This window comes from Meriones unguiculatus, chromosome 16 (assembly GCF_030254825.1).
Source record: "Meriones unguiculatus strain TT.TT164.6M chromosome 16, Bangor_MerUng_6.1, whole genome shotgun sequence".
NCBI classification, from domain to species: domain Eukaryota; kingdom Metazoa; phylum Chordata; class Mammalia; order Rodentia; family Muridae; genus Meriones; species Meriones unguiculatus.
In genome coordinates this window covers 24,984,321-25,005,886 of record NC_083363.1, presented here as the reverse complement: position 1 = coordinate 25,005,886, position 21,566 = coordinate 24,984,321, and the positions used below count along the sequence as shown (strand labels likewise).

Below are 21,566 nucleotides of genomic sequence, written 5' to 3'. Positions count from 1 at the left end.
ACCAGGACCTGGATTTTTTTTTATTAGACTAGGAAATATAATTTATTTCATAAAAATTAATCTCCTTACAAGAGAAATGCTAAAGGCTATTTACAGGTTGTTTACAGAATGAAAGGGTGGGGCTGGGGCTATCCCCACAGACACAGAGCCATGTTCACACCCCTGCATCCAAGCTCCCTCTGAGGGTAGGTGGAAGGGGCTGACTCAGATGCCTGGGAGCTTCAAGATGGGGACCAGAGGGCCCTGGAAGATCCAGGGATGAGGAGGGTCCCCATCCCTCAGGAGGTGTCTGCCCAGAGCTCAGAAGCCTGGGCCCCATTGATAGAGGGCAGGAGAGGCACATAAGAGATACACTGACTGACCCTGTGACTGGGGACAGCAAACAGGCATGCCCACCTCCAGTGGCACAAGTCTGGGCAGAGGCCATGTCCACATGTGGGGGACAGGTGTGTGAGTCCTGGGAGGGGTGCCCTGATGTGGCCAAGTTGAAAAGCACAGGTATACACACGAGTCTTCGTAAACACACACACACACACACACTGGCAAACACACATATACCCATGATGACATACAAATACCCTGCAGAACCGGGGGCAACACCAAGCTGGTCAGGGATGGGAAGGGGAGGCTCCATCTCACTGGAGGCAGGAGTGGGAAACCCAACCCAAACAGCCCCGGCTCAGCCCAGAGTGGGCAGACACCCCCTAGGCTGTTGCTACCAAACTGTCCAATTGAGCCCTACCCCAGGATCCAGCTGCAGCCTCTCTGCCCCAGATGCTGACACCTTCTAAAAGTCAGGCTGTAAACTGGGACCCACTGAGTACTCCTGTCAGGGCCCAGACAGGCAGGTTTCTGAGGATGGGCGAAGGAGAGCATGCAGACCATAATCAGCTTTTCCCTACTTGATTCCCATCTGAAGCCCTGAAAAGTATGGGAACCCAAGTGACCTCATGGAGCGTCCCAGAATAAAAAGGACACTGAAGCCTGGAGAACACAGTCGTGCCTGAAGTCACAAAGCACAGCTACAACTTGGTTCTGGTCGTCCCTTCTGCACATGGGCTAATGGTGACCAGCAAGATTATGCCCACAAGAATGGGCATCTTTGGCAGAAAAAGCTGAGGGACACCTCCGTCTCCGTCTCAGAGGCCCACCTCAGGAGCGGTGGCAGGAAAACCAGGGCTTGCTGGGTCTGTGACCATGAAACCTGCTCCTTCTCAGAGGCCCTAACTTTCAAAGCTCAGGACATGACCAGGCTAGTCTCAATGGCAGTTCAGGGAAGTTTTAGGGCAAGCCTGACTCTGGGGTCAGTACCCCTTCAATAGGACCTCTGCACCTACAGTGAGGTCCTGGTCTCTGTCACTGCCTGTGGGCTAACGGGACAAGGATTCATCCCTTCCACCTGTGGCCCTGTGGAACATCCCAGAATAGGCTGTGGCCAAGAGTAGGTATAACTACTTAAAATGGCTACCTTCATATCTCCTGACCCCAGCAGGAGGATGAGCGGGTAAACCGAGGACTAGAGGTGCAGGGGTGTAGACTGGCGAGTGCCAGCCTAGACACAAAGCCATCCCTGGAGGACCTCCTCCCTCTCAGTAAGAGCCTCACCTCTGGGCCACATCTCTAGGCCAGGAATCACCAGAGTAAGATAGACCTGAACAGTCTCCCTGGGTCACAGCTGGACTGGGCCTCATTTTGACTCTCCGAAACCCAAGGACACAGAAGGGCATCTACCCAGGGCTCTAGAGAGTGGGAGAACAGCCAGGCCCCAGCCTCTGCTTGTAATTTTAGAACTCAGTGCCATGGCTAAAACAGCACAGTTGAGGAAACTGAGGCCTTGTCAGAGCAAAGCATTTCCCTGTGCATTCTCTTACTGATCACACCTATTCCTGCATGCACTTGTGCACACATGTGGCTATGACTGCACTCATCTATGGCCCAAATCACAAGCATACCCACTCTTGACCACACTCAAGAATAAAAGTCTCTTTTTCTTTTCTTTCTTTCCTTTTTTTTTTTTTTTTTTCTTTTTCTTTTTTTCTTAAAAAGGACCTATCCAAGTATCTGGATAATAAATCATTTGCGTTTCCTAAGAAACTGGGTTTTTTCTTCCCTTACGTTTTTTTCCTCTTTTTTTTTTTTTTTTTTTTTTTGCGTACTCATTGCCTGAGTCACAGACTTCTGAAGTTCCTGTTTTCTTTCTTCCTTCCTTCCTTCCTTCTTTCTTTCTTTCTTTCTTTCTTTCTTTCTTTCTCTCTTTCATTCACTGTGGACAGTAGAAAGCAGTTTGTCTGATCTGAACATGACTTATCAAAGGACCAGAGATAGGAGAGAGGTTCCTAGCTGAGGACGCTGTGGGCCCCCAAAGTCACCGGACTCAAGGTGGAGTTGTTGTGGGGGAAACGCCTCTGGCCTTCAGCTGCTCTGGAGGCCTCAGCACACCCCAGGGTGAGCCAGGGAAACAGTGGGACAGAGGATCCCGGGCTCTCGGCAGCAGAGCACAGAGATTTTCTAAGGCTGGTGGTGGTCTGAAGGTTGCAGCAGGGAGGGTGGGTGAGGGACCATTCCAGCTGTGAGCCAGGGAAGGCAGAGGCTGGATATCCCCATGGAGAGGCTGCCAGGCCTTCTTGCACTGTCTCCTACTGGTCCCTGCAGGCCTGTTGGTCACAGGCACTCAACAGTCCCCATCAGTGGCCATAGCTACCAGCATCTCGCTCTTGCCCATCTCCTCCAAGGCACTGGCCAGGCTGTTGAGGTCCCCGTCATCTTGCTGCCGAGCTTCCCAGAGGTCTAAGATTACGCCTGTGGGACTAGCTTTGGTGGCGAAGTAATTCAGGTACCTATGGAGAGGAAAGAGAAATGTTGGCTTCCCTGACATGATCAGCCTGCGAGTTGGGAAGACTCACAGCCTTGGGTCTGAATCCATGTCCCCCAGTTGTAGGCTATGCAACCCTACGCAAGTCAGTGCACTGTCTAAGACTCATCCCATCTCCCAATCTCCTACAAGCAGGGTTTAGAGGTGGGACTCTGAGCAGGTGCCTGCATCATGAGCGTCTGCCTTCACCAACAGATAAACCCATGGAGGGCTCAGAATCTGAGTAAGGGCTGGCAAGATAGTTCTGTGGGTAAAAGGGAGTTCACATCGCTGGAGCCAACATGAAAGCCATATGCATAGCACAAATGTCTCCAATCCCAGTGTTCCTTGAGGACTCCACTTCGGGGAGATGGGAGGCAGAGACAGGAGAGTTCCTGGAAGCTCCTGGCTAGCTATCTTGGCACACAGGGCAGAAGAGCAGAGAGACCCTGTCTTAAACAGGGTGGAGGGTGAAGTGTCACACCCGAGGTTGTCCTCTGACCTCCACACATGTTCCATGCAGAGCGTGCTGCATACACACACATCCTAAACACACACATGTGACATCCAAACAGATTGTTGCCAAGGGGTGGGCCTAGGGAAGGTGGGGCACAGTGGGGGGAGAATGGTCACTGGGGCGTGTCTCGCCCTGGCCCTTCCATCCCGCTTCTGGAGTGACTCTCCTCCATCATAGCCTCCAGCCACAAGGGTCAGCTTTGCTTCTATGCACAGCAATGGCCAAAGCCGTGCAGGAGTCGAAGCCTCTGAAACTGTGGGCCCGAGCTCCGTCTTTGCTCCTCTGAACTGCAGGATGAAACTCCATAGTGAGGAAGAGTTGTCACAATGCTGGTGCGGCCCAGGCTCACTCAAAGCACCCTCATCTTGTTCATCATCATCACCAACAGATGATGGGACCCTGAGAGACCTTCCACACTCTTTGCTGACACTCACTTTTGTTCTGGGCCCGATCCTGCTGCACAAGCCCCTCTAGGGTTGGAGCAGAGTCTGTAGCCATCTCTGTAAGCTCCTCCCATTACTAGTAACTGGATGTCTTTTTAAAAATTCTTAGTCTCTGCGTGTTCATGTGTCTGTGTGTGTGCGTGTGTGGATAGGTCAGAAGATTATCTCATGCGTCATTCTTAGCAATACCATCCACCTCATTTGAGACAGGGTTTCTTATTGGCCTGGAGCTCATTTATTCAGCTAGCCTGGCTTGCTAGCAAATGCCAGGGATCGTCCTGTCTAGCTCCCCAGTGCTAGGATTATATTTCCCCATGGGTCTTGGGAGGTGGACTCAGGTCCTCAAGCTTATGAAGCAAGCACTTAACTGAGCCACCTTTATACCTGCTCAAGGCTGGTGGATAAGAATTTCTAGTAAGTGACCATTTAACAGTTACCATGCGTATCTGGCATTCAGCCCTGATGATGACCACATCTACCGGGTGTCAGGGCTGGGCCTGCCCCTGGTATAGTCAAGGAGGCATTTTCCCACTCTGTGGAAGAACAGAGCTTAGAGAGTGGTGGCAATCACTTAAAGCCCACCTGGCTCACAGGCCAGATCTCTGAGAGGGACAGTGATCTCAGACTCAGTGCATACAAACCCAGCTGTGGATTTGTCACAGACAATGGCACAAGGAAACTGGGCTGGGAACTGGCCTTGCTCTGCTGGGATACGCATCCCACTACCCTGTCAGACCTTGAAGACAGGGCAATGGAGGTGACTATGGCTTGGGATACTCACCGGTCCATGGATAGCTTCTGTGCCAACAGCCTCCAGTCATTGCCCCGTGAGTTAGGAGCATCAAGGCTATTACAGATCTTCTGGCGGATGGACAGTGGTATCTTGAAGGCATAGGGTCCCAGTTGGGTGGTGACAGCATTGCTTGGGGCAGAACACAGGGCATCCAGGGAGCCAGCGGGTGTCTGGAAGGATAGTGAAATAACCACTGTGCTAGACAGGAGCTCATCCAGTCTCCCTGCCTGGATAGGGGCTCAAAAACTGAGGCTGTAGCTTAATTGATAGAGTGCTTGCCTCGTACCCATGATGCCCTGGGTCCTATACTTATCAGTGTCTCCTCTGGGTTCTCTCTAGCTGCCTGCTTTTGGAGGGCAAGGGTTGCTCAATGCCTCATGCCAGGTGTGATCTTGCTTGGGATTTGTCATGGGCACATGCTGACTTGGTCTTGGGATAGAATGCCCCAGGAGTCACCGCCAGGACCTAGCCCAGGAGGACAGCTTTGCTGTAAGTAGAAAACAGTCTAAGAGGTCAGGTGACCTGCCTGGGCAGAGCTGCCTCAAGACCTGTGTGGAGTGCTTTCTATGAGGCTGGTCACCTAAGGACTCTGCACTTTATCTATGGCCCGGTTTGGATTTAGTGGTTGGGAGAATCTGGCCAGTCCTTACCAGGTTCAAAGACAGCCTTGCCTAGTGGCCATGTATAGTATATTGATACTACCCTTCCTAAGACCTTCTGTTTTTTGTTTGTTTGTTTTTTTGAGATGAGGTCTCATGTAGCCCAAGCTATCCTCACAGTGTAGCTAAGGACAATCTTGAATTTCTTCTGATCTTCCTGCCTCCTCATCTCAAGGGCTGGAATTACAGATGTGTAGCATCACACCTGGCTTATTTGGTGATGGACCCAAAGGCACCCTGTGTGCTACATAAGTATTTTACCAAGTGAGCTACAGCCCCAGTCCTTGAGACTCTTACCTTCTACATGGGGACCATTACAGGACCATCATAACCCTCTCCCCATGGGCATGACAACTTGGAATGGTAATATATGTCATATGAACAGTGCTCAGTGAGCGACAGTTGCTCACTCATGGTATCCTGGTCCCTTCCTGATGTGATTTGGAAGGTGAAGGAGAGGGGTTTTTCCAGGAGATGCTGAGGAGTGAGGTGCTGTGTGCCCAAGCCTCAGCCTCCTGGGGCATCACTGACCCTCACCTCAGCCAGTGTGGTGTGCAGCTGGAAAATCTGGCCTTCCCCTTCCACCTGCCGCACGCAGACTTTACAGGTGAACTCGGTGGAAGCCAGGCTGTGCCTCTCCAGGGTGAAAGTGCAGTGCAGGGCTTTCTGGCTGCCGTTCCAGACATGGTAGAAGGGGATCTCCTGCAGGAGAGGTGGTCAGGGCTACAGGTGAGACTGGGCATTCATGAGACGTGGATAGGGACCAGCCTTAGGGAGGGCTGGGCCTCTGGAACAATGCAAGTCTCTCTGTGAAATGTTCAGAGTAGGGAAAGCTAGCTAGCTAAGTGGTGCTGACATCTTGTTTCTGGGAGGGAGTTGAGAACTGAGCCTGTGTGAGAAGGGAAGACAGAAGTTTGAATGTGCGTGTATACACAAGCTGGAACACCTTGGCCCTTAATGGCGGCATATGCTGCAAGATGGAGCAGAGGGATTTGAGTACCTTAAATGACCACAATCAGTCTGTGGGCTTGCATTTGTTCAGATGGGACTGGCCCCAGACCAACAACTTGCATTTATAAAGGGCCTGGAGAGTAATGTGGAGGTGATGAGCATGAACATTAGTGTATGGGAAGGTGAAAGAGGCTGAGAATGTGGTTGTCAGTGGCACAGAATTCAGGATTGGCTGGGAACATGGAGAATATAGAGTGGGGAGACAGGGATAGCAGAAAAGACAGACCTGGGAAGCAGGGCTTCACTACAAAGGATTGAGCTGTGTTCTCATCTCCCATCCCAACCCTCCCCAGTGCTCACCTGGTATTTGGCCAGTAGCTTGCTCCTCCAATGGGCATGGGGGATGTCATGGAGGGAGAAGCGCAGGTTGTGGTAACTGTCCTTAAAGAGCAAAGGCTTGGGCTCCTCCACCAAGTAGCCACCCAGAGTCCGCTCCAGCTCCAGCACCTCCTGTGGGTGGGCCAGTGGAAGGGACTTGTTACCCTTGGCCTTGGGGCCCTTTATACTACAATTCGGTGGTCTGGGGCCAGACCCATCTGATCTAGTTAAGAAGGTATTTTAGATGAATGGATGGGCAGGTACACCAGTGGATGAATGAAAAATGGGTGGAAGATAGATAGATAGATAGATAGATAGATAGATAGATAGATAGACAGACAGACAGATAGACCAATGGAATAGATAAGTGGACAGACAAACAGATGAACGGATAACTGGATAGATGGATGGATGGGATACATGAATGGATTTATAAATTGCTATAGATTTATTTAGACAGACAGATGAACTGATGGGATGGAAAAGTAGATAAATAGATAATCTATAAACTGGATGGATGATACATGGGTGGACAGAGAAATAGACAAATACACATAGAGAACATATGTGTAGGTAAAAGGAGAACTGGAAGAAGAATTAGATACTTGGATGGATTAGATGTACAATGGCTAAATACGTGGATAGGTAAATACAAAGATGCACGGATGGATGGATGGATGGATGGATGGATGGATGGATGGATGGATGGATGGATTAGGTGGGTAAACAGATAAATAGATATACATATGGGTAGGTGGATGAACAGAAGAATATTGAATGAAAAATACATGAGTAAAGAGATGGATAACAGCTAGATGGGCATCCTGTAAGTATATCACCATACTGAGTGGTGGACAGTAGCAGGTGAATAGATCTGCTCATTTATGGGTGAATAGATGGAGCTTGAACAAGTAAAGAATGCAATCGGGCCAGAATGTGACAACTTCCCTGTTGATCTTCACACCACCCTCTGGCCAAGATGAGCACTAACAAATACCAGTGCCACCAGATCCAGCTGCAGGAAATTCCCAGCAGTGCTCGCCCCCTTTTTGGAGGCCTCTTGGAATGTCATAGTGGTACACAAGAGATGCTAATTTTCCCACAGGGCCTTTTTCATCTATGTTGCATCAGTCTCCAGCATGCAGACTGAGAAAGCGCATGAGACTCAGGGACAGAGTGACTAGGAGAGTCCACAACTCAGAGCAGGGAGGAAGCATCAGTCTTTCAGAAAGAACCATGAGGCAGGAAGAATGGAGAAGAGTGCCAACTCTCTATGTCCTCTAGTATTGTGCTAGGATGAGACTGAGGACCTGGGTTGGGAAAGAAAGGGACAGTGGCTTTGAAGTATGTACAACAAGTGGTGCCTGCATTGGGCCCCATATCAGCTAATAATAGCTCCCTCCATCTCTGCCCATCATCTTCTCATCTACCCCTGCCTCTCCCTTACTTCTGGTCTCCACTGCCTTTTCTTTGCGTCTGCTAGAAGCCCAGGCTATCCTTGCTCATCCCATCTGTTGTAGTCTGTCCATCCTACTAGGCAACCACAAGGTCCAGCCTCATCTCCTGGCCCTGGCCACTGCCTGCTGCCTGGGGGTTAGCTTAGCTCCAGCTTCCCAACTGACCTCTGCCTCTTGTTCACCAATTCTCCTGCTCACTACACACATGCACACACACACATACCATAGCTGCAGGGTATTCTACAGAATACCTATGAACAGGTATCTGTCATAGCTAGGCCCCTTGCCCCTGGACAGCATTCCAATTACTAGGCATGGTCCACGCTTACTAAGCGGCTGTTCATCTCTCTAAGCCAGCCCTCTCTCTCGCTTACACAGTTACACATACACACTCCTGACACTGTTCACAATGTTCAAATTGCTAAGCCGCACACCCATCTTGGCAGAAAGTCACTCTGCTGGTCTGGGATGCCCTTTTTCTCTACCCAGAGTGACAAGTTGCCATCCAGGGCTTAGGTATGAGTTCTGCTTTTTTAGCCTCCTCAAAGAGATTTCCCTGCTTTTCTTCCACCTCCAGCCCAGAGCCAGGAGCTGTGGCTTCTGTCCCTGTCTGAGAGTCTAGTATTGTTCTGATGTTTGATGAAAATAAGGGTGACTGGCCGGTGACTGGCAGAAAGAAGCCTAGCAGAGACCACGCACCTGGGGAGGGGTGTTAGCAACTGATGGGCTGTGCTGATGCCCCTGCAGTGCCCCGACATGCTCCCACCTTCAGTGCTACAGGCGTGTCCTCCAGACAGTAGACCCTGAGGCTATACTCCAGGGAGGTGCAGAGGGCTGGGGCAAAGATAGCCAGCTGGAGCCTCTTGACTGCAGAGCGGGAGTAGGATTCGCCCGTGAACACATAGGTGCCCAGCTGGTCCAACAGGATGTGGCAGGACTTTGCCTCCAGCTGGCAGTAGCATGGGGTGTTCAGAGTCTCCTCATCCAAGGTTACCACCTCCTGCAGAGGACGAAGAGGATGTTGTCACCTGAGCTGGGATCAATCGGGGGGGGGGCGGGCATTCTGAGAGACAGCTATTCCACCCAGCACCTCACCTCCCAGTGGCCCTGATGGGCCTGGGTCTTGAGCTGAAAGATCCAGTCTCCAGCGATGACTTCAGCACAGTGGGGCACAGTGAGGATGACAGGGCGGCACAGGAGGAGGCCTGTGGGTCCACAGGTCACTGAGGGGCTCAATACTGTCTGCATCCCTTCTGAAAGTGGGCTGGGGCGGGGGCAGAGTGAACAAAGACCATTCAGCAGGCCCATTCTATTCCTGGAGAACCCCAACTCTACCCAGGCCCTGTGCCAAGGCAAGTCTCTGCCCCTCATGCATTGGGACAGCCAGAGCTCCAGGGATGGGAAGGAGGGAAATGGCATAAACCAAGAAGTAGATTCTAGGTTTTTGCTGTCAACCAAAGCTTTACACAGCCTCAAAAGTCTAAGGTTTTATACAACACTATTTTTTTTCTTTTCTTTCTTTAAAACAAAACAAAAACAGAACATACACACACACACACATATATACACACACACATAATTTGAGGCCAGGCTTAGTGGCACCTGCCTTTAATCCCAGCGCTTGGAGGCAGGCGGATCTCTGAGTGTGAGGCCAGACTGGTCTAAAGAGTGAGTTCCAGGAAAGGCCAGAGCTACAGAGTGAGACCCTATCTCGAAAAGACCAACAACAAGCCATTTAGTGTGCGGAGGTGTGTGCATGTGCATGAGCGCACAAGCCACTTGTTTACTTTCTGTGCCCATGTTTGAACTGAGCTGCTCAGCTCTTCTCAGAGCTGTGATAATCTTCACTTCAATTTCACTGGATTTGGGGTCACAGAGGAAATGCACCCCTGACATGTCTGTCTATGTTCCCAGAGAGGCTTATGTAGGCGGGAAGATCCACTCTGAATGTGGGCAGCACAACTTGAAGGCTGGGGACTCGGACTGAATGAAAAGAAAGGAAAGGCCAAGGAAACCCTACAGAACTCATGACTCACTGGTTCCTGATTACGGATGCTTCATGTCCCTGTGACCTGGAGGGGCTCTCACCCTGGTGAGCCCAAATTAAGCCCACCTCCTTAGGCACTTACTAAGCATTTGCCACAGCAGTGGGACATAAGCTATACAGTTGCTTACAAATCCTTTACATAAGGAGGGTTGGCTGCAGCTAGGTTTTACCCATTAGAATATGCTTTCTCTGGGGGACCCTGGACATTGTGACCAAGCTCTGAGAGGCAAATGGAAACACCTGTGCCCAGTGTGGGCAAGATTAGGAGGAGGCACTGCCAGGGCTGGAGTGTGTACTCACAGGGTGCTTTCAGCCTTGTTGATAAATAGATACATTTCATAGAACTTGCCCTGAGGAATGGCTCCATTTGGTACCAACAGGCTGACTCCTAGGGAGAAAGAGAGGTCATCAGAAGTGGGAAGAGGAGGTAGCCAAGTTGAGAGACTCGTGACTGGGGGAAGAGGAGTTGAACAGATACAGGGACCTCTAACAACGATGGGGTGAAGGGTCAGGCTGGGGGTCAGAAGGCCTCAGTGCTAGTTTCATGCTAGCTCAGAACAGGTCCCTGGAAAGCTGCCAGCTGTTACTTTGACAAGTTAAGATGGGCACCCTGGACCTTCTGCGACTCAAAACTAGGACAGCTCTGTGGGGCTCTAATGGTAAGATCCAGTCTCCCACCCTGACAAGGGAGGTGAGGCCCTTCCAAGTTGTTGATCCAATGCTTCCCTGGACTAGAGAGACCCAGACAAGCATGATCTCAGGTATTCTACAAGACTTCTCTATATAATCTGCCCCGAGTTTCACTTTCCAATCTGAGCAATAGAATCAGGGGCCTACCTGTGCCGGGAATGCTCAGCCTCCCTCCCAGGCAGCCAAAGGTGCCACTGACGCTGCTGCTGGGGTCTCGGGGCAGGCCCAGGAGCTGTTGGGAACCAAGGCTGGCACTACGCAGGTGTAGGAAGTGCGTGTCCCTGGAGAAATCGCCTGGATATGTGCCAGGAGGTAAGACACCCAGCAGGTCAGTTCCATCAGCCAGGCCAGATCCAGAGCCAGTGGTGCTGGAGTTATAGACCTTGATCTTGAGGCTGGGCAAAGGATCCAGCAGAGGTGAATTAGTCATAGGGATCTTGTCCGCTGAGTCCTGCAGGGCATACACAGGCCCACGGTAGATGCCAGCACTGGCTGTCAGGTCTGGAGGGGCAGACGGGTGGAGGAGCTGCGGGTTGCCTGCAGGGGTGGATGTGATGGTCAGAATCACCTTCCCCTCCCCTCACTGCACTGGTTCCACCCACTCTGTTCTCTCCAGGCCTTTTGTCCACCCACATGTCTAGCCACAAAAGGCTCAACTGCCACCTCCCACAGGGAACTTTGGGGCAAATGGGGAAGTACCCTAGGGGGGCTGTCAGGACCCCAGCTCTGGTGACAGCTACACTTCTCTAGAGTCCCCCAACCATTCCTGTTACCCAGTCTTCTCCATGTCCTTACTAGGCCTTGCAGTCTTGAAGTTGACAGGGTGGAAGCCACCAGTGAGGGCGGCAGAAGAATCTGTGATGTCTGTGTCAAAGTCCCGGCAGTTTCTTCGGTACACGACCACACCCACAGCCATGAAAACCGCCACCACAACAAAGATGGCCACCACAAGGCCTGCATACAGTGCCACATCTCCTGAGGGTTCTAGGACTGTAGGAGCAGTGAGGTTAAGTGAGGAGGGGGCCCTTTGGGGTCCCAAGGGAAAAAAAAAACCTAGATTCTAAGCTTAGCCTGGTGAGTGAGACAGCTAATCTTGTAACCGTCTCAGACTACCTCTTCCTCAGTAAATTGTCACAAAATTCCCGAAGTTAGGCCCTACTTCCCACCCTCTTGTATAGTGTTGAAGGTGACAGAACCAATAGGTCTGATTCACAAGCTCAGTCACGGCTCATTGCTGAGGAGCCAAGGGTGTGAGGCTCAAAAACGTGAGGGCACAAAATTCCACCTAAATGATAAAGCATCTCTCCAAGCCTTCAGTAATTTCCATATGACCAAGGACCCCAGTGTCCCAAAACTTTCTGAAGTAGTCTCCTCGGCTACACAGTAAATGGGAGGTGCAGAGGATGGAAGGAGTGGGGTGCGAGGCAAAGCCATGGATGGACAGGGGGTGAGCAGATCGGCGAAAAGAAAGATGGGACTAGAGGAGGCCCACCAGGGTTCTACCTCCTTCCTCTGGCAGGGAGCAGCAGTTGCAAATAACTACTCATTGCCAGGCATGTGTGGAAAGGTCAGAGGGAGGCAGGGTCCATAGATCATTCTAGAAGGATGGGCATATCCAGTCTACATCATCCCTGTGTGCCTAAGTAGACCCGCGTGGCTACTGAAAACTAAAATGTGGCCGACGCAACTGAAAAGTTGTGTGTGTGTTTTTTTTAATGAATTTAGTTTTAATTAAGTGAAATATGAATTTTAAAAGTCACCTGTAGAGTGACTATCACACCAGCCAGCTCAGGCACAACCAAAATGGAGGCATAGCTGCTCTTTGATCTCACTTCTTTCGGGAGCTCCCAAAAAGCACCTGTGCTTCATTAAAAACAGGGAACTCTGGGAGAGGTAGCCTGCGCTTGCCTTCTGCACCTTTGGGTGAGCTCACACCCACGCCTCACACCCATGCCTTGTAGCATAGAAGGCCATGACTTCCTGCTCTGGAAAACTGCTCTACACTACCTTTCTACCTTTCCTCAACAATCCTCATTAGAGCTCCCCCAGAGCATTCTGGGAACCGGGAAGCTGCTACAGACTCTTCCTCTGGGCTGGCCCCCACCTCTCTGGAGGCTCCACACTCTACCGTCCTCATTCGCAAAGGGGCCACTTGCTTGGTGATTTATACACTCTAAAACAGCCATGGGCCTGGCCTCCCAGTGAGTGGAGTTGAAGATTTTATGATTCCAGAATGCTCTGAAATTGTTCTTTAATTACCACAGGCTGGTCTGAAGGAGGGGCTGTATTGCCCTGATATTGTTTTCAGTGTCACAGCAGCAAGCGCTCTTGGGACAGGAAAGTCCCTTGGGAGCTGACTCAGGGCAGCAGCACCTGTCTCATCCTAGGAATGAGGGATTGGGAGGTGTAGCCAAGCTGCTAGGGGTGCAGTGTGGGGCACAGAGGGGGACAGGCATGATACTGTCTCCTGGAATGTCCCAGGGAGGAAAAACAAAGATTAAGACTATCCGCTTTGGCCACAAAAATATTTAGGTTCACCAGGTGGTGCTAACGCACCCCTTTAATCCCAGCACTCGGAGGCAGAGGCCAGTGGGCAGATCTCTGTGAGTTTGAGGTTAGCCTGATCTACAAAGCAAGTTCCAGGACAGCCAGGGATACACAGAGAAACCCTGTCTTGAAAAAACAAAAACAAAAAAATAATAAATAAATAAATAATAATAATAATAATAATTTGGGTTCAAGTCCTGGCTCTGCTACTTCCTGGTTTGTACTTGGACAAATTTCTTTCTTTCTCTGAGGCTGAGTTTCCTATTCTGCATTGCGGGAGGAGGGGGAATCCTGGGGCCTTTCTGTCAGCCAAGAGTCTGCTTGCCTCTGTGTGACAGAAGTGTGGCAACATGCATGAGGTGCAGGGATCCTCTGGGGTTGTACGGGGACAAAGTAATGTCAACTCTTTCTGCCTTGCACCCCACACCCATGGAAAGCCAGCGAAGGAAAGCCAGGGGTCAAGAGAGGAAAGAGGACAGTCATGAAATGGGACTTACGGTGGCTTTTAGGGTCGTTTAGAGTTCTCTTATCTGTCAAGGGAAATAAAGGGAAAGATAATGACATGGGTGACAGAAAAAGGATGGTAGAAAAGGAGATGCGGGCATGGTATGGGTGAGATGACGGATGTCGGAGCCAGACAGAGGCCCAATGGGCTGCTCTGCTCAGGGTGGGCACAGTGGCCCAAGGCTGGGCAGGGGCAGAGGGGTCTGTCACCTGACTCCAGAGCACTCACTCTGCACGCACAGCCCGTCGGTACAGTTCTTGGAGTCGAGTAGCGTTCCACTGCAGTCACGGCCTCCATTTTGGGGCGGAGGCGCCATGCACTCACGGCTGCGCCAGTGCGCACACTCTGTGCTGCAGGCCGACCACTTGCTCCACTCGGTCCATGCTCCATCCACTGTGGGAGCACAGTACATGCATGTACACACAGTTGTGTGCTCAAACGACAACACAGAAGCAGTTACAAAAACACACGCACACGCATGCGCCCACAGGCTACATACATGCTAATAAGCAAACCAACACCATATCCACACAGCCACAGGCTAGAGGCAATTAGCTGGACTCAGTGGACAAGAACAAAGATGTTCAAGGTTACCCCACACAGAGACCAAAACCTGGTAAGGAAACAGCAGATATACAACCATAGGACAGGCACAAGGGAGCAGATTAACCCAGAGAAGGGGCAAGACAGTCAGGAAGGAGGCTAACAGGATGAGGGGCTGTGGCCAACAGGCATCTCAACAGATATACACAGAGAGCTCTCTGGGACCCTGACAGCTCTTGAAGCGAGGCTCAGCCCTATCCAGCTGCAGCTCACTGACTCTGACCCCATGTCCCCAGCAGCCTGGGACAGAACCATAAACTGCGGACTGGTTCTGTACGCCCTGCTGCTGGAGGGAAGGTGCCGCCCCAACTCTACACACATCCCACGGGCAGGAGAGCCTGGGTGGGCTTGTGGCTCCTACCTGGGCACACAGTGGTGCAGGCTGTCTTCTGGAAGGCCTGTCCCTCGCAGAAGGCACCTCCATTGAGTGGGGCTGGGTTGGTACAGGTCCGTGTACGCTTCTGCCAGCCCCGGCCGCAGCGGTTAGAGCAGGGTGACCACTCTGCCCAGCTGGACCAGCCGCCATTCACTGTAGGGGAGGGCCAGCACATGGTTAGAATGGAGCTGGCTTCCTCCAGGTATTTCCAGCCCATCACCCACCTTCACTGACCCAGCCACTCTGGGGAAACCATTCACCTATGGGGCTGGGCACTGAGATGCCACTATGAGCACTGAGAGGGCCCAGGAAGTCACTGTCTGATCCTGGCCTATTGTACAGTGGCAAAGGAAGTTGCTAGAGGGCTGGCACTTAACCGGGTTACCCAGTGTGTGGTGGGGTACCTGAGATTTGGCCTGGAACTGAATCTCAGGATTGGACTCACTACTACATTCTAGTCACCTCCACGGTGGTTTTCCCTCCATCCTGGGGCCTAGAGAAATAATAACACCTTTACCTCTACTGGGACAAATGTCAGATGTCTGGCTGTGACTGTGCCTTGGGCCTAACTCAGGAGAACTGGGTCTTTTTTTGGGGGGGCAGGGGGCAAAGGGTCCTGAGAAATAGAGAATGTTCCTGGCTGAGGACCCAGAGTACCTGACTTAACCACTTATCTTCCTGGATGGCCCCTCCATACAGTTCAGGGGGCACACTGACCTCCTGGAGGATAGGGTAGGAAGGATGCATGGCTTCAGGCCTCCCCATAGCACTGGAGAGCTCCCACCAGAGAGGGCACCCGATATACCCACAGCACATCCCAGCAAGCACCCGCCCACACCGTATACGATGAGCGTGGCTGTGGTGCTCCGGCGCTTGGCCACAATGTTCTTGGCCACACAGGTGTAATTGGCTGTGTCCGACAGGCGAGCCTGGCGGATGATGAGGTTGTGGTCAATGGTGAGCAGGAAGTTGGTGTCCTGAGTGGGGTCGATGACATCTTCATTCTTGAGCCATTCCACCTGTGGAGGGGGCCAGTGAGGGCTCATTGTCTGCCTGCTAACACTAGGGATGGGCCTCCTGCAGAGGGAAGGAGGGGTCCAAGCACAACTGGAATAACTGGTCCTGCCTATGGCCATGCCTATGCCTGAGTTCACACCTAGCAGCAACAGGTTCCAGCACCACTGCGGGGACATCATTTACCAGGTGAGATCTTGGGAGACTCAGGGCCTCAACTTTACCAACCGTAAGATGGAACCTGAACAGTACCCACCCCATAGGGCTGGGGTGAATGTGACATGCTGGGCTCAGAAGTACCAAGCATGCATAGGCTGCTATGTTATCATCTGCCCCACCCTAAGTTCCTAAAAGCTGCAGCTCCTGCAGCAGGACTCTGGGTTCATTCCTCAGCTCCACTACTCACTAGCAGTCATAACCTAGGTGGTCACCCCATCCTTCCCACCTCTAAAGGGTGGCCTTGTCCACACTGCAGATGGCAACTATCACTCAGGAGCCCACTATACCCAATGTCCAGGAGGACAAAAGTAGAAGAGCCCAGGTGACCAGTACAAAGTTTGGGAGCTCAACAGCTGAGCTCTGAGTGAAAGGCCAGTCCTTTGGTGCAAGGCTACGTGTCCTCCTTAAATTCCTAGACCAGTGTAGGGTATGGGTGAGGAAACAGGAAGTTGATCTTTAGCTGATGGAGTGAACACCTGGATACATACACCGAAACCCAGTAGTATCTATAAGTGTGGTCTCAGAACTGGGGCCTGCCCATGGAGCCCCCGGGTCCCCTTCCTGTGAGTCTGCACCTGTAGAGGGCTGGGTGTGAGTGGGGTTCAAAAAGAGGCAGAACCTTATCTGGCTGGCCAAGCCCTCCTCACCTCAGCCACAGGCACTCCCTCTGGTGGGCGGCACTGCAGAAGGACCTCATGATCCAAGGGTACCTCCTTAGCCAGAGGCTCCTGGTCAAAGTTCTTGCGCAGGTCTGAGAAGAGTTCCAAGGGTATCAAGTGAGTGCTGGATGGGAGCGAAGTGCCACTGTGGCCACTAGAGGGCAGTGTACACTCAAGGAACTGTTTACAGGCTGCCTTCACCTGGGGAAAACAGGGTCCCCTCCCTGTCTCTGGGACCTTGCCTCATAGCTTCCAGCTTCCTTTCCTGGATGGCAAGGGCTGCCAGAAACCCTCAAGCCTCCTTAGAGGCCTAGCCTCTGGGTCCAGAAGCTCATGTGGTCTGGCATGCACACGCTATGGGGGGTATTTCTCTGCCGACGACAAGGAGATGGGGTGGGGCAATCGGGTGGCATACAGGCAATTCGGATGTAGGCTCGGCGACTCTTGGTAGTTCCTGAGGAGCTCCACGCCACGCACTGGCACCAGTAGTCCTCCAGCCCGAAGAGCTCCTCCACCTGCTGCCTTGACACCTCAATCTGTACCTCTCTCACCCGCAAGCCTGGGAGGGAGAAGACTGGGCCTCAGTGGAGGAAAGGCAGCACCTCCCTTCTACCCAAGCCTGTGGCTCTCCTACAGAAGACCCCTGGTTTCCATCCGGATCTATGAACATTCCCCAGGCCTACCATACTGACTGTTCCGTTGGGCTTGCTCTGTCTTGTGTCTAATTCTGTTATTAATCAGACTTTAGAAGAGAATGAACTTTCAAGTCTTTTATTTAGAACCCCAGTACCATGCTCACACCTCCAACTGAACTTCAGGGGTGACACTCAGCAGTGGTTAAATCTGGGGTGTGGCTTTACTTCTATCTGGGTGGGCCTGAGATCAGGGCATTTCAAGGCAAAACAGAAACTGAAGGAGAAAAAAGGTCAGGGGTGGTCAGAATAAAGGAAAGTAGGAGAGATACAGACACAGACAAAGAAGAGAACCACAGACATGATCAAGAGAAGGAAAATCCAGCCTGGCTGCCAGGGCAGAGCCCTCAGCTCAGGTTGTTGGGCTCCCTTAGGTTGGGGGCATCTGTGCTCGGTCTCTTCCTAATCCTACATTCTGGGAAAGACATTGCACCCAAGGCTCCCACAGAGACAGGGCCTGGTGACAGGCACCCTCACTGATCCAGGGACACTGGTGCTTGCCTGCCTGTGAGACATGTTTAGAGCTGAGCCTCTGCCTGGCAACAGGGTGAACTGCAACTCAGCAGGAAGGGTCCTTGTGCCTCCCCCCAATCCCAAAGTTCAGTCCCTGTCCTTCCTTCCTTGGGCTGCATTACAAGACCATTTATTCAGCCATTCATGCAGCATTTACAGGACAGAGCACCCTCAATCTGCAATCTAAAACACTTCCCCAAATGAAACTTTACTATTTTTATCTTATTTGTTTTTCAAGACAGAGCTTTCTGTGTAGCCCCAACTGTCCTGAAATTCACTATACAGACCAGGCTGTCCTCTAACGCAGACCCACCTGCCTCTGCCTCCTGAGTGCTGGGATTACAGGTGTGTGCCACCACGGAGCAGTGAAATGTTAATTTAAATGTGTGCCTGTAGGTGTGGGCACAAGTGTGCCACAGCACATGTGGAAGTCAGAGGACGGTTTCCTGGAATCCATTCTCCTACTACATGGGACCAGATACTGAACTCTGGCATCTTTCAAGCCATTTTGCCAGCCAATTTTATACTTTATTTTACATTATATTATATTATATTGTATTATATTATATTATATCTTTTTGCCACGTAGGGAATTGAACCTTTGCAAGTACTGAATCACTCTATCAATCCCAAGCCCTCTTCTCATTTTTTATTTTGAGACAGTGTTGCAAAATAAATTTAAACCTATGATTCTCCTGCCTCGGCCTCCAGAGTAACTGAGATAAGTCTTCATCACGAGACACTACTCCACAACCAAAAACAAGCACGGACAGAATGGTGCAGAAACTGCAGGTTTTAAGGTATTTTAAATGTTACTTCTTTTTTCTTTCTTTCCTTTTCTTAGTTGGGGGGGGGAGGCACTATCTGAATCATAATCTGGACAAGTTCAAAGTCCAAAAAATTCTGAAATCTGAAACACTTCTGTTCCCAATCGTATTGACAAGGGCCACTGAACATGTGTGAACCTTTTCTTTAATAGCAAGAACAACTTCTGCCAAGCAATCACATCAGGAACGTAACTGAAAAACGGCACCATTTTCCCCGCACAGAAAGCTATGGAAGAACACAAACAGTGTTGAACCTAGCCTGGTGCACAACTGCAAGACTGGCCAGGGTGTGGGAGGGTGGGCGAGCCCCTGCTGCGGGTTGTAGTCAATATGCAGAGAACTGAGGGGACACTGAGGCTTAGAGGGGCATCATGGCGGGTGGTGTCTCTGAGAAGCCCAGGCAGGGCTGGCCTCACCTGTGGCCTCATCCAGGCTCTCCTGTGTGACGTGGTCGTTCTGGCTGACCCATTCACCATTGCACTTAAAGTAGATCTGTGTGGCGGGGAAGGCACGGCAGCGCAGCTCCACCGGCTTGTTCTTCACAATGTAGGCGTCCTGTGGCTCCTGCAGGAAGTGGGGCAGCTGCTCGGCAGGTGCTGACGGGAAGGAGTCTGGGAGCACCTGGCCACCTGAGTCAACGCCTGTGGGGGAGGAAAGAAGTACCATGAAGTGTAGCCGGACACCTCTCACCTTGGGAACCGCACCATCACCCATACAAGGTCTCCTGAGCCGGCAGCCTCCCCATCCCACTTTGCGTTTCAGAGGCCAGACCAGACAGACTTTGTGGGCCTGGCCAGTCCTGGGATGTTAGTGGTCCCTTCTTTCTTCTATCTGAAGAAAACAGGGAGACCAGAGGCAAGGACACCCACACTGGGCCTGCCCGAGTTTCCTGCCCTGGCTCTGCCTGGCCTCAGCCATTTCCCACCGCGAAGCCTCAAAAAGGAACAGGCTGAGGTTAAAGCACAAACCAGGCCATCTCTGCCCTGAAGCCACCACTGCCCTCTCCAGCTCCAGCTAGCCAGACTGGAGACATAGTGGCATCCAAGGACCCTCAGGGTGTGGTGTGGGGGATGGGGGAGGGGAAGTTGTGCCAAACCCAGGGCTCTGAGCATCCTGCAGCCAGCCTCTTTCCAGGCTCACACCCTTAGCAGGACAGAGGAGACCCTTCAGAGAACACAGCAAAGCTAAGAGGGTGGCTACCTCCTCCCCCACAAGGCCTGATGGAACCGCCTGTGTCCCTGGAAAGAACAGCACCTTGGGAGGTGAGAAAAACAGGAAGGGAGGAAAGCAGGCCAGGCTTATGATTGGTCACAATTCACTTAGGAAAATTGGCTCTACATCACAAATGCAGAACAATCAGGCGGCAGCTCAGGACAAGCAGTGGGGGCTGTGCGCACCACTCCTGGGAAAGCTGGATCAAGTGCAGGGTGGCATGTGTGGGTGGGCACAGTGCCTTCCCCCAGCCATGTGCCTGTAGAGGCAGTGGGGTCCTGGGAGGCCTAACCAGGGATTATGCCCTTGCCCTTCAGGTCAAAAGGCTGTATGTGACCCTACGGAATCCCCCCCTGAGGGCAGTGGAGCAGGGGGCACAGATTCCCCGTGAGCAGATTTTTAAAACGTGTCTGTTCTTTCTCTCTGTGCACCAGGAGACTCTCCTAAGACTGGGGTAGTTTTGGGAGAAAAGACCTGGGCAAAAGATACTGGCTTTCATGGGTAAGGGAGAAGCTGGCCAATAGGATGCAAACCCATCTTCAATGTGACCCAGACAGTGTGCTTTGAGGAACACATGATGGCCTGAAAGGGGGCCCGGCCCTTGGTAGGTGCTCATTGCCAAATGCCTACACAAGCACTGAGCTGGTGAGTTATTGAATTCTTGCAACAACCCTCTATGTGTTCTGTTGTCCTCATTTTATAGGAGAAATTGAGGCTCAGAGAGGCTGATGGAGTTACTCAAGATCCCACCCCACCCCCACCCCAGTCATGGCACATCAGGAGTTCAGGTATGGTGGCTTCAACCAGGTACCAGCCAAGGATGAACTACTTGGGGTTCCTGGGGTCTGTTCTGCCTGGCCCTACTTGGAGGATATTTCGTAGTCCCTAGATACACCTCATGATCACCCTCAACACAGCCACCTGCTCATTCTAGTTGTTAGTAGATCAGTCTGTTTTAATGGTATCACAAGGCCACAAAGAATTCCCAACAAGTGATGAATTCATTAAATAATCTAGAGTGAAGGAGTTCGGTAAGAATTCTTAAAAGCTTAGTTGCCACTTGGAAAGATACCTAGTATAATGTCATATCCATGCTCATCACTGCTCTGCTCATAATAGCAAGGAAATGGAACTGGCACAGATGCCCATCAATGCACGGATAATGAGAATGTAGAACATGTATACACAAGTGGAATTGTATTCACCCATGAAGAAAAATGATATTTGTGGGGAAAGGGAATCTGGACATTATTATCTAAAGTGTGGTAACCCAGGCTCAGAGAAACAAATACTTAATGTTATTTCTCACGCATGGATCTATGGATCCTACCTTCCAACACACAGACACACACACACAGACACACACACACACACACACACACACACACACATATGCATACACGCCCATGGTGCGCACATGCACACAAACCCTTATTATTATCCCATTTCAACAACTTACTAACAGGGTGACATGTGTGCACCAGCTGAGCACAGCTCAAGTTCTCAGAGCAGAGTGGACACCACCCCTCTTACTATTAGTCACAGAGTCCTTATTTTCTGATATCCAAAGCCCAGCTTTGCAGTGACATAGCCAACTGAAAGAGAGCCAGCTA

General features: G+C 51.4%; 1 protein-coding gene across 2 annotated transcripts in view; it reads right to left on the bottom strand.

The window, feature by feature from the left end:
- Nucleotides 1-21,566, bottom strand: part of Unc5b (unc-5 netrin receptor B) — a 66,707-nt gene continuing 45,141 nt past the window's right edge. Inside the window, exons 2-17 of one of the 2 annotated variants that reach the window (XM_021652826.2) lie at nt 19,158-19,382; nt 17,125-17,268; nt 16,698-16,801; nt 15,656-15,836; nt 14,803-14,970; nt 14,067-14,231; nt 13,831-13,863; nt 11,582-11,776; nt 10,934-11,323; nt 10,397-10,484; nt 9,145-9,313; nt 8,816-9,049; nt 6,575-6,724; nt 5,801-5,965; nt 4,593-4,774; nt 1-2,837 (exon numbers count right to left, since the gene is read on the bottom strand). In XM_021652826.2, coding sequence (XP_021508501.1) covers nt 2,672-2,837; nt 4,593-4,774; nt 5,801-5,965; nt 6,575-6,724; nt 8,816-9,049; nt 9,145-9,313; nt 10,397-10,484; nt 10,934-11,323; nt 11,582-11,776; nt 13,831-13,863; nt 14,067-14,231; nt 14,803-14,970; nt 15,656-15,836; nt 16,698-16,801; nt 17,125-17,268; nt 19,158-19,382 — 2,759 coding nt within the window. In that variant the 3' untranslated portion in view covers nt 1-2,671. The remainder of the gene's footprint in view (nt 2,838-4,592; nt 4,775-5,800; nt 5,966-6,574; nt 6,725-8,815; nt 9,050-9,144; nt 9,314-10,396; nt 10,485-10,933; nt 11,324-11,581; nt 11,777-13,830; nt 13,864-14,066; nt 14,232-14,802; nt 14,971-15,655; nt 15,837-16,697; nt 16,802-17,124; nt 17,269-19,157; nt 19,383-21,566) is intronic. The other variant, XM_021652827.2, reaches the window with a different exon arrangement.